Here is a 12300-nt window from a genome sequence, read left to right as displayed (position 1 = left end):
ATAAGAAAAGTAGGAAACACAAAAGCAGTAAATTAAGTATATCTGTAAAAATCAGTCAAGTCACAAAATAAGGATGTAAAGTATGACACCATATACCTAAAACACGGGGAGAAGAGGAGTAAAGAATGGGTTAAAACTAAAGTGACCATCAACTTAATATAGACTACTGTATGCTTACTATAGACCACTATACACACACACACACACACACACACACACACACACACACACACACCATTAGGGTTATATATAAACCTAATGGTAACGACAAATCAAAAACCAGTAATAGATATGCAAAAAATAAAGAGAAAGGAATCTATACATTAAAAAAGCCACCAAACCTTGAGAGAAGACAGCAAGAGAAGGAAGACACAGAAAAGAACTACAAAAACAACCATAAAGCTAGTAACAAAGTGGCAGTACATACCTATCAGTATTTACTTGAAGGTAAATGGACAAAATGCTCCAATCAAAAAACCTAGGGTGACAGAATGGATAAAAAAGTAAGACACATCTATATGCTGCCTACAAGAGACTCATTTCAGACCTAAAGACACATGCAGATTGAAAGTAAAGGGATGGAGAAGCATTTATCAAGCAAATTGATATGAAAAGAAAGTTGGGGTAGCAATACTGGTATCAGACAAAACAGAGTTTAAAACAATCATAAAGAGAACAATCCAACAGGAAGGTATAACAATTGTAAATAGTTAGGCATCCATGGGAGCAAACACATAAAGCAGTAAAAAAAAAAAAAAAAAAAAAAAAAAAAGATAGTAGTACAATAATAGTGTTACTTTAACACCACACTTGCATAGATGGACAGATCACCCAAACAGAAAACCACCAAGGAAATAGTGGCTTTGAATGACACATAGGACCAGAGGGATTTCACAGATATATTGAGAACATTCCATCCTAAAACATGAGAATATACATTCTGTGTACATGGATCATTCTCCAAAACAATCACATATTAGGCCATAAAACAAGTCTCAACAAATTCAAAAAGATCAACGTCATACTGTGCATCTTTTCTACCCACAACACTATGAAACTAGAAATCAACCACAAGAAAAAATCTGGAAAGAGCACAAATACATGGAAATTAAGTAACATGCTACTAAACAATGAATGGTTCAACCAAGAAATCAAAGTGGAAATAAAATACATGGAGACAAGAGAAAATAGAACAATGGCCCAAAATCAAGAAAATTGATAAACCTTTAGCCAGACTCATAAAAAAAACTCAATCAGAAATGAAAGAGGAGAAAAAGCCAACACCACAGAAATAGAAAGGATTATAAGAGACTATTACGAAAAATTGTATGTCAGCAAATTAAACAACCTAGAAGAGCTGGATAAATTCCTAGAAACATATGAGCTCCCAAAATTGAATAACGAAAGAAAGAGAAAATATGAACAGACCCATTACCAGCAATGAAACTGAGTCAGTAATAAAAAAAAACTCCCAACAAACAAAAGTCCAGGACCAGATGGTTTCACAAGTGAATTCTACCAAACATTTAAAGAAGAGTTAATACCTACTCTTCTCAAACTATTCCAAAAAACAGAAGAGGAAGGAAAGTTTCCAAATTCATTCTATAAGGCCAGCATTACCCTGATACCAAAACCAGATAAAGACAAGCTACTACAAAAAAAGAGAGCTACAGGCCAATATCTCTGATGAACATAGATGCAAAAATTCTGAACAGAATGTTAGCAAACCAAATCCAACAATACACTGAAAAAAGATCATTCACCATGATCAAGCGGGATTTATTTCCAGGATGCAAGAGTGATTCAACATTCACAAATCAATCAACATGATATATCCCATCAACAAAAGAAAGGATAAAAACCATAGGATCATTTTAATAGATGCAGAAAAAGCATTTGGCAAAGTACAACATCCATGCACGATAAAAACCCTCAACAAAATAGGTTTAGAGGGAACATACTTCAACATAATAAAGGCAATATATGAAAAACCCACAGCAAACATACTCAATGGGGAGAAACTGAGAGCTTTTCCCCTAAGGTCAGGAACAAAACAAGTATGTTTACTCTCACCACTTTTATTCAACATAGTCCTGGAAGTCCTAGCCACAACAACCAGATCACAAAAAGAAATAAAAGCATCCAAATCAGTAAGGAAGAAGGAAAACATTCACTACTTGCAGATGGCATGATACTATATATAGAAAATCCTAAAGACTTCACACATACACACACACATACCCTTCTAGGACTGATAAATGAATTCAGAAAGGTTGAAGGATACAAAATCAATATACAGAAATCCATTGCATTTCTATACACTAATAATGAAGTAGCAAAAAGAGAAACAATCCAATCTAACTCAACACCCAAAAAACAAATAATCCAGTCAAGAAATGGGCAGAAGACATGAACAGACATTTCTCCAAAGAAGACATCCAAATAGCCCACAGACACATGAAAAAACGTTCAAGATCACTCAGCATCAGAGAAATACAAATCAAAACCACAATGAGATACTACCTCACATGGGTCAGAATGGCTAAAATTAGCAAGTCAGAAAACAACAGATGTTGGTGAGGATGCAGAGAAAGGGGAACCCTCTTACACTGCTGGTGGGAATGCAAGCTGGTACAGACACTCTGGAAAACAGTATGGAGGTTCCTCAAAAAGTTAAAAATAGAGCTACCCTACGACCAAGCAATTGCACTAATAGATGTTTACCCAAAAGATAAAAACATAGTGATCTGAAGGGGCACCTGCACCCACAACATTTATAGCAGCAATGTCCACAACAGCCAAACTGTGGAAAGAGCCCAGATGTCCACCGACAGATGAATGGATAAAGAAGATGTGGCATATATATATATATATAAAATGGAATATTACTCAGCCACCAAAAAATAAAATCTTAACCGTTTGCAATGACATGTATGGAACTAAAGGTATTATGCTAAGAGAAATAAGTCAGAGAAAGCCAATCATATGATCTCACTCATATGTGGAATTTAAGAAACAAAACAGATGAACACAGAGGAAGGGAGGGAAAAATAAGATGAAATCAGAGAGGGAGACAAACCATAAGGGACTCTTAACTATAGGAAACATACTGAGGTTTGCTGGAGAGGAGGTGGGTGGAGGAATGGGTGATGGGCATTAGGGAGGGCACTTGATGTAATGAGTACTGGTTATATGCAACTGATAAATCACTAAACTCTACCTCTGAAACTAATAATACACTCTCTGTTAGTTAAATTTAAATTAAAAAATTAAAAAAACAAAACAAGGAAAAAAATGCAAAAAGACCCCAATCCCATTTACAATTGCATCAAAAATAATAAAATACCTGGGAATAAACTTAACCAAGGAAGTGAAAAACCTATACTCTGAAAACTACAAAACACTGGTGAAAGAAACTGAAGATGACACAAACAAATGGAAAGATATTCCATGCTCATATTGTTAAAGTGTCCACACTACCTAAAGCAATCTACAGATTTAATGTAATCCCTATCAAAATACCAATAGCATTTTACACAGAACTAGAAAAAACAATCCTAAAATTTGTATAGAACCACAAAAGACCCCGAATAGCCAAAGCAGTCTTGAAAAAGAACAAAACTGGAGGTATCACAATCCCAGATTTCAAGATATACTACAGGGATGCCTGGGTGTCTTAGTCGGTTAAGAGTCTGCCTTCGGCTCAGGTCATGATCCCGGAGTCCTGGGATCGAGCCCCGCATCGGGCTCCCTGCTCAGTAAGGAGCCTGCTTCTCCCTCTGCCTGCCACTCCCCCTGCTCGTATGCTCTCTCTCTCTGATAAATGAATAAAATCTTTAAAAAAATAAAGATATATTTTAAAAAGATATACTACAAAGCTGTAGTAATCAAAACAGTATGGTACAGGCACAAAAATAGACACAAGATCAATAGAACAGAACAGAGAGCCCAGAAATAAGTCCATGATTATATGCTCAATTAATCTTGGATAAAGGAAGAAAGAATACACAATGGGAAAAAGTCTATTCAACAAATGGTGTTGAGAAAACTGGACCACTTTCTCACACATATACAAAAATAAACTCAAAATGAATTAAAGACATAAATGTGAGACCTGAAACCATAAAAATCCTAGAAGAGAACACAAGCATTAATTTCTCTGGCATCAGCTGCTGCAACATTTTTCTAGATAGGTCTCCCGAGGCAAGAGGAAAAAAAGCAAACTATAAACTATTGGGACTATACCAGAATAAAAAGCTTCTGCCCGCAAAGAAGTCAACAAAACTAAAAGACAAAGATATTTGCATATCAAAATTCCAATAAGAGATTAGTATCCAAAATATATAAAGAACTTACACAATTCAACATCAAAAAAACCCAACTAATCCAATTAAAAACAGCAGAAGACATGAACATTTCTCCAAAGACAACACACAGATGGTCAACAGACACATGAAAAGATATTCAACATCATCATCAGGGGAACGCAAATCAAAACCACAATGAGATCCACCTCGCACCTGTCAGAAGGGCTAAAATCAAAAACAAGAAACAAGTGTTGGTGAGGATGTGGAGAAAAAGGAATCCTCTTGCACTGTTGGTGGGAATGCAAACTGGTGCAGCCACTGAGAACAACAGTACGGAGGCTCCTCAAAAAGTCAAAAATATAATTATCATATGATCCAGTAAATTCCACTACTGGGTATTTATCCAAAAAATACAAAAACACAAATTCAGAGGGATACGTGCACCCCTATGTTTACTGCAGCTTTACAATAGCCAAATTATGGAAGCATCCCAAATGTCCATTGACTGATGAATGGATAAAGAAGATGTGGTGTATATACACAATGGAACATTATCCCAGCCATAAAAAATGAAATCTTACTACTTGCAACAACATGGATGGAGCTGGAGAATATAACGTTAAGTGAAATAAGTCAATTGGAGAAAGACAAATACCATATGATTTCACTCATATGTGGAATTTAAGAACCAACTGAACAGGGGCACCTGGGTGGCTCAGTAGGTTAAGCATCTGCCTTCGGCTCAGGTCATGATCCCAGGGTCCTGGGATCGAGCCCCGCATCGGGCTCCCTGCTCAATGGAGAGCCTGCTTCTCCCTCTTCCTGCCGCTCCCCCTGCTTGTGCTCATGTGCTGTCATTAAAAATCTTTATATGTAAAAATAACCAAATTAACAAAGCAAACCAAGAAACAGACTCTTAAGAAACCAACTGATGGTTGGTTCCCAGAGGGCAGATGGATGGGGGGTTGGGGAAATAGATGAAGATGAAGAGCACATTTGCCATGATGATCACTGAGGAATGTACAGAACAGTTGAATCACTATAGTTTACGCCTGAAACTATTATAATACTGTATGTTAACTATACCGGAATAAAAATTAAAAAATAAAAGGCTTTATGATGCCTGAAGATATGAGAGTAAAAGACTGTAAAAATTCATAAAGGAGTTGGCTATAAGAAGCAGTCCATTTCCGTATTCCTTTTTACTTCATAGGCAAGTTACAGATTATGCTGTAGAGTTTAACAGCTGCAAGTGGAAAAAGCAGCCACTTAGGAAAGAAGTTGCAAAAAGTAAAAAAGGGGTATATGTAAAGGCAGGATTTCTTTTTTAGGTAAAATGGGCAGAAAAATAAAGTTTCAGGAAGAAAAGAAAAATTACTAAAGACTAGTTTGGTTTTTACTGAACTTAGAAATGAACTAATATATGAGCTCCTTTCTTCAATCAAGGCCTTGGCCGCCCTATCGGTTAGTCACCTTGGTCCTTGCTGTGATAGCCTCTATTCTTCCTGACAACCACGGTCTCTGATTTCAGGTCCACTTACCCTCTTCTTGGCTTCTGCTGCAAATGACAGGCTCTGTAGGAGCAGCAATCTTTGGGACACTGCTGCTTAAGCTCACAGCCACTCACTCCTCTCTGGGAAACAACTTTGTTGGATTCCTTCTGTAGAGATTGTCAAGTTATCCATTGATTGTACTTCTAGACACAGATTTCTCTCCCAAACCTGGTGCTAACAACATTGCCTACTGGCTCTCTTGTGAGCACCCAGCTGCAGGTAAACTGTGATCTGGTTTGTCACGGTTTACATCCTGGTATCATAAAGACACCTCCTAGCCCCATAAATACCTGCCTGGCTGATACGTTAGTTCCAATCTGTAAACCAATTACGCTTTTGCTAGCTTTTCATTTTCCTTCGTCAGAAGGTCTCATTTTCCTGCATACTTAACTTCAAATGTTAATGGTTGACCCAAATCCTTTTGTTTTAGCCAGACTTAGAGTTAGGGGTATGGCTCAAGGGCCAACTCTGGCTGGCTGTTTTGTAAATGAAGACTTACTGAAACCCAGCCGTGCTCACTTATTATCTATGCCTGCTTTGGGGTGACAATGGCAGAGCTGAGGAGTTGTGACAGACTGTATGGCCTGCAAAGTCTAGAATATTTACTATCTGGCCTTTTACAGGAAAGGTCTGCTGACCCCTATTCCAGAATCACCAGTGTAGCCTAAACTGGATGTTTCCATTTTCAAAAAGATCATTTGCCTCAAAAATGTCACGTGGCTTCATACCTGCAGCAGATAGAATAGTGGTCCTCAAAGATATTCATGTCCTAACCCTCAAAACCCATGAGGATTTATTTACCTTACACAGCAGAAGGGACTTTGTGGATGTGATTAAGGAGACTGAGGTGACCTGATCCACAGAGGCCCAATGTCATCAAAAGGATCCCCATGAGAGAGGCAGAAGGGTCACAGTTAGAATGAAGATGATGTGACGACGGAGACATTGGGAGACACTATTCTTTTGGCTTTGATGCTGGAGAAAGGGGCCATAAGCCAATGCAGGCAGCTTCTAGAAGCTGGAAAGGACAAGGAAATAGATTATCTCCTGGAGCCTCCACAGGAACCAGCCGTCCTGACACGGTGACTCTAGCCCTGTGAGACTGATTTTGAACTTTTGACCTCCAGAATTGTAAGATAATTTGTGTTGTTTTAGGCCACAAATTGTAGTAATTTGTTGTAGCAACAGTGGGAAACCAATACACTACCCCAAGTCCAAGTAGCTCGGATAGAATTGCCAATATTCTCCAACTGAAGTTGGTTTAATAATTCGTGATCTTCAATAAATCCTGTTGTTTGAATTTGTAGAGGACTATACCATCCTTTTAGCCCTGCTGAAAATGGGTTTCAATGCTCATGCCTGTCATCCCTTCTAGCAAACTGCAAAGGTCTTACTCAGCTTCATCATTTTGGGGAGGTTATCTTTTCTTGATCTCCGCTGAGAGGTTGTAGGAAGGTCCCTTGTTAAAGTGAGACATGGTAATCCCAATGACAAGAGGAGGCTGTGGATGGGTCAGCAGTCCCTCTCAGCATCCCCGATCCCAGACTTGAGGAGTGGCTGCCAGGGGAGAGGTTTGGAGCTTGAACCTTGGTGTCTCAGGGACAACTATATACCATGGTCCAAGTCTGCAGTGCATTCCCATGCGTCTCCCTGCTCCCAATCAACCTTTCCTGAATGAACACCCCGCCATTGCCCTAACCAGAACATTCACTCCCTCCCACCACACTACCAGAACTTACCTCTGGGAAGACACCAAATTGACTCCTTTCTCTTTGAGGGTCACCTTGGAGGGGTATGAAGGAATAGATAGCCCTATGTAACTTGCAAGGCCCCCAATTTGTTGTTGAACACTCCCTTCTTGATACAGGCAAAATACTATTAATCATCTTCAGGAACAATTGCAAGAAGAGCTTTGCGCAGTGGCAGTATCGTAGCCAATGAGGTTTATCCGAGGCGCGATTATTGCTAACTGAAACAATTGCAAGAAGATTCCAGTGGGCTGGGTGAGATAAAGGGCTCTGCTGTACCCAACAAACGTGTAACAGTAAAAACTCCATCAATACAATGTTTTAATAGGCAGAAGAGCTTAAAATCCCCAGTTGTACCAGCTGTGACAACTAGAGAGAGGATTTAGAATGATGTGTATACATCTTGAGGTTTCTTGATCCTCTGGGCTAAGGTTCTCCATGTGAAACAACTGTGTTCTTCTAGGTCCGGTTTGTATTCCTGATCCTGAAACAAAACCCACATAAGCAGAGTCCTAGCTTTGCAACTAATTAAAACAGGGTGACACAAAATTCAATCCTTATTAGAACCATGTACTCCTAGAGCTCACACTGCACAAAAATTTACATGTGTCATCTTATTTGGTTCTCACAATAATCTTGAGATGAAAGCCAGAAATCTAGACTCTATAGATGGCAATCCCCACCACTGCTCCGTTCTCCTAGGAGTCTTGGATAAAAGCACAACTGAAGAGCTACTTCCAGGCAGGAAAGGGAGAAAATTCACAAGATGAAGCAAGCGGACAAGTCGGATTTAGACATTTTCTTCAATAACATTTCCTCTGTTGTGTCTGAAACATCTGATACCCTTTCCTTCCATGGGTTTTGTAATTCTTTTCTTTTTTTAAAGATTTTATTTATTTATTCGACAGAAAGAGACACAGCGAGAGAGGGAACACAAGCAGGGGAAGTGGGAGAGGGAGAAGCAGGCTTCCCGCGGAGCAGGGAGCCCGATGCGGGGCTCTGTCCCAGGACCCTGGGACCATGACCTGAGCCGAAGGCAGACGCTTAACAACTGAGCCACCCAGGCGCCCCTGTAATTCTTTTCTGACAGCAGAAAGTTCCATTTAAAAAATTGCCTTGGGGGCGCCTGGGTGGCTGTTAAGCGTCCACGGTCGGCTCTTCAGTTCAGGTCATGATCTCAGGGTCCTGGGATCGAGTCCCACATCCGGCTCCATGCTTAGCAGGGAGTCTGCTTCTCCCTCTCCCTGTCTCTCTCTCGCAAGAAAATTAAATCTTTAAAAAAAAAAAAAAATTGCCATGACAGATGGTTCCCACACTTTGATGTACACACAAATCATGTCAGGATTTTGAGCCCCGGGACGCCCGGGAGGGGCCTGCATTTCCAGCAGCTCCCAGGTTATAGTTTTGCCACTGGGCTGAAGGCCACACTTGCAGGCGCAAGACAAGCAGGCATCTAGTGTTTAAAACAAACCTCGTTTTTCATAAACCTGCTCCCGCCCCAGTGACCTCCCTTTTGCCAGTGATCCCATCATTTCTTCAATTTCATAGTCTTTATAGGACGCTTTTTTCCACTCTCAAGCAATCTGATGCCCAAAGCAGTTACCTTCTTTCCGACTAAGTAGATTTTCCTGCCTTTGATCTGTCCTTCCTCTCAATCATCCTGTTAACATTTAGCTTTCCTAAAACAGGCAAATTTAAGAACCTACCAGGGTTTCTTATTACCAGACTCATCAAATCTAAATTCCTTGACTTGGACCTCAAGGCTCTCCAATTTATTACTCTGCATCAGGCAGTGTTCTAGCACTCTCCATGTACGAACTCATTCAATCCGTACAACAAGCCATGGTGCTGGTAGTATGACCATCTCCTTTAGATGAGGAAGCTGAAGAATAGGTGGGGTAAGCTGCCCAAGTCACAAAGCTCTTAGGTGTCTGAAGCTAGACAGTCTGGCTCCAGAACAAGAGGGAAAGACTCAGCCAGAAAACCTCAGACCCAAGTTTCAATTCAGGATCCATCAAAAACTTCATGTGTGGCTCAGGGAAGTCACAATGTCACCATTGTCGTCGTCCATAAAATAAGAGTTGGCCTGGCTGACAAATTTCTTTCCCTCAGAGTCCACCTCACCTATTCCGTCATGTTTTCTCCCCCCTCACAGTATCAGGCAGCTGCTTCACGGTCCCCCCCGCCAACGGCCAGGGCTCCTGCACTTCTCCCCCTCCCGACCTCACCCCCACCCAGCAGCCACTCCGGGCCTTGTTACTTCACCTCCAGGGCATCAGTTTCCACCTCTGTGGTATCAGCAAAGTACTTACCTTGTAGGGACTCCAGTTTAGAGCCTTCAGTTCTTCCGTTCTGCTAGGATTTTTATAGTATAAAACAGCTGAAGATACACAGGCAACCACCTGCAGCATAGGCATCTTTTGAGGGGACAGTCATTCTGTTGAAATTATATTTGACAAAATGAATTTTTGAATTGAATTTCTTCAGTTAGCCTCCCCTATTTTCTTACCATCGTTTTTGAATCGTCCAAAAGGTACCCTCAGAAATCCGGTAAGGTTCAAGCTAAACACATGGACGGAAATCAAGAAAACATACTCGTGGCCCTTAGAAATGCCTTTATTTATAAAATAACTACTTAAATATAAACATCTCTAAATATAAACACTGTTCACAGGAGACTCGCGTTGCTGCCTTTTGACCAACCTGCAGACACACAGGGCTAAGGGGTCCCACAGGTGTCTCCCCGGTCATCAGGATTTTAAGACCAAAGGTGCACTTGAAGGAGCAGGGGCTGTAAGGTGTTCTTAATTCCCTTTCTTAAGACAAAATTCATAGTCTTCTATTCCAAGATAGGCCTCATATCTGGGGAAGACCTTAAGAATAAGAGCCCTGCTTAAAAGAATTTTCAGGGGGAGATTTCTTTGTGTAAGGATTAGCGAAGATCTTCCAGAGGCGAGAGGGAGGGACGATCAGGCACTTTAGGATCTGTTTGGCTTAGACTATGGTCTCTGAAGCATGGAGGTTAGTGGTGAAACAGAAAATGCTTATTTCCAAGTCTTGGATAAGCTACCTCTGGGACTGCTTCTCCTCATTCATACAATACACAAGCATTATGCTTTCTGCATCTGTGGACAGTAGTGTGGATGAAGGAGAAAGGCATCCAATCTTCCACCAGGCCAGACTGGTTTCAGCTTACTGTAGGGCAAGCTCTTTCCATGGCGTGGCTGGAGCTCTGATCTTGTTCTCCTAGGAAAAGCTATCAGTTATTGGGTTGTGGGTGAAGGGCCAGGAGACATCACACACGGACTTGATAAGCAGAGGTGACTGTTAGAAAGGGGTAGAAGGTTGTAAACCTCAAAGGGAAGAGACCCATTCATAGAAAGACTGAAGGGAAATAAAGACCCTAAACGCTTTTTAAAAAGAGAATGCAACTGAATTTTGCCTAGACGATCTGGAAATGCAGTATTTGAAATAAATAAGATTACAGATAATAGTGTTTTAGGGACTTTTAAGGGGTGGGTGTGAATGTGTGAATGTGTGCTAAACACTGAAGCGTTGAAACACCAGATTCAACAAACTTCTTGCCATGTGCAGAGGCGCAGTCTAAAAGGGCTCCCAGAGAATTCTCTTCATCCAAATCAGTTTCTGGTCATTTGTTCGTGGAGCATGGGACTGCCCCAAACTCAGTATGGTACAACCCACGCCAACATCTTCTCATGCTGGAACACAGCTTCCAGCATATATCCGATACTGGTCTTCCCACTGGAAATTTCTCATTTCCAAAGGCTGACCCAAGACTTGCCTTTCTTCTCATGGTCACAGAATCATTCACAAGCCCCGGGGTCCATTTCAAATTCTAGAAAGTCTAGTGAGCATCAAAGTTGACAATCCAATGGCAGGAAACAAGACTCATCTTGTGCCCTGTGCCGTGCCGTGGTTAAACAATGCAGACGGGGCCGGTGTCCCAGGAGCAGGTGCCCTCTCGCGGGGCCACCAGAACCCTTCAGCAGAAGGAAGTGAAGGCAGCAAGGTTAAACGGGAGGGGGAACAGGCTCAGGTATATTCAGTTTTGCGGATATAATTGGATGGAACATAGCCCTTCTTCCCATTAACTTCAGCTAACCACCACTCTGTATTTCCCGTAACATCTTTAAACTCGAGGATCTTGAGTCTCTGATTGGCTGACACACTCAGCTCATTTGGGTTCCGTGCCTTGAAGGTATAGACAGCAAAATAGACCTGTGAGAGGGAGAGAAAGTGAGTTGGGAAACGGGAAACCGCTTGGAGCAATACTGTCCAGCAGAACTTCCTGTGGTGATAGGAATGTTCTATACCTGCGCTATCCAATATGGCAGCCTCTAGCCACATGTGGCTATCAAGCACTTGAAGTATGGCCAGTAAGAATAAGGCACTTAACTTTAAATTTTATTTAATTTTTTTTTAAGATTTTATTTATTTTTTGACAGAGAGAGAGACACAGCGGGAGAGGGAACACAAGCAGGGGGAGTGGGAGAGGGAGAAGCAGGCTTCCGGCTGAGCAGGGAGCCTGACGTGGGGCTTGATCCCAGGACCCTGGGATCATGACCTGAGCCGAAGGCAGACACTTACCGACTGAGCCACCCAGGCGCCTCAAATTTTATTTAATTTTAACTAACTTAAATTTAAATAGCTACATAGGGTTGGTGGCTACCA

At 41.2% G+C, this 12300-nt stretch overlaps 1 protein-coding gene and 1 pseudogene across 6 annotated transcripts in view; one reads left to right on the top strand and one right to left on the bottom strand.

Moving 5' to 3' along the window:
• Positions 1-6206: 6206 nt before the first annotated feature.
• DNMBP (dynamin binding protein) overlaps positions 6207-12300 on the bottom strand; it is a 92723-nt gene continuing 86629 nt past the window's right edge. For 5 of the 6 annotated variants that reach the window (XM_025880714.2, XM_073904319.1, XM_073904318.1 and 2 more), the window contains one exon: positions 10209-11847. In XM_025880714.2, coding sequence (XP_025736499.1) covers positions 11662-11847 — 186 coding nt within the window. In that variant the 3' untranslated portion in view covers positions 10209-11661. Of the gene's footprint in view, positions 6879-7599; positions 8093-9920; positions 10046-10208; positions 11848-12300 lie in introns of those variants that run through there. The other variant, XR_012381688.1, reaches the window with a different exon arrangement.
• LOC112830984 (U4 spliceosomal RNA) lies at positions 7769-7947 on the top strand (annotated as a pseudogene).

Source organism: Callorhinus ursinus, unplaced genomic scaffold (assembly GCF_003265705.2).
Source record: "Callorhinus ursinus isolate GAN/ISIS: 27379988/994484 unplaced genomic scaffold, GSC_fseal_2.0 scaffold20, whole genome shotgun sequence".
Classification (NCBI taxonomy): domain Eukaryota; kingdom Metazoa; phylum Chordata; class Mammalia; order Carnivora; family Otariidae; genus Callorhinus; species Callorhinus ursinus.
This window is presented reverse-complemented; position numbering and strand designations above follow the sequence as displayed.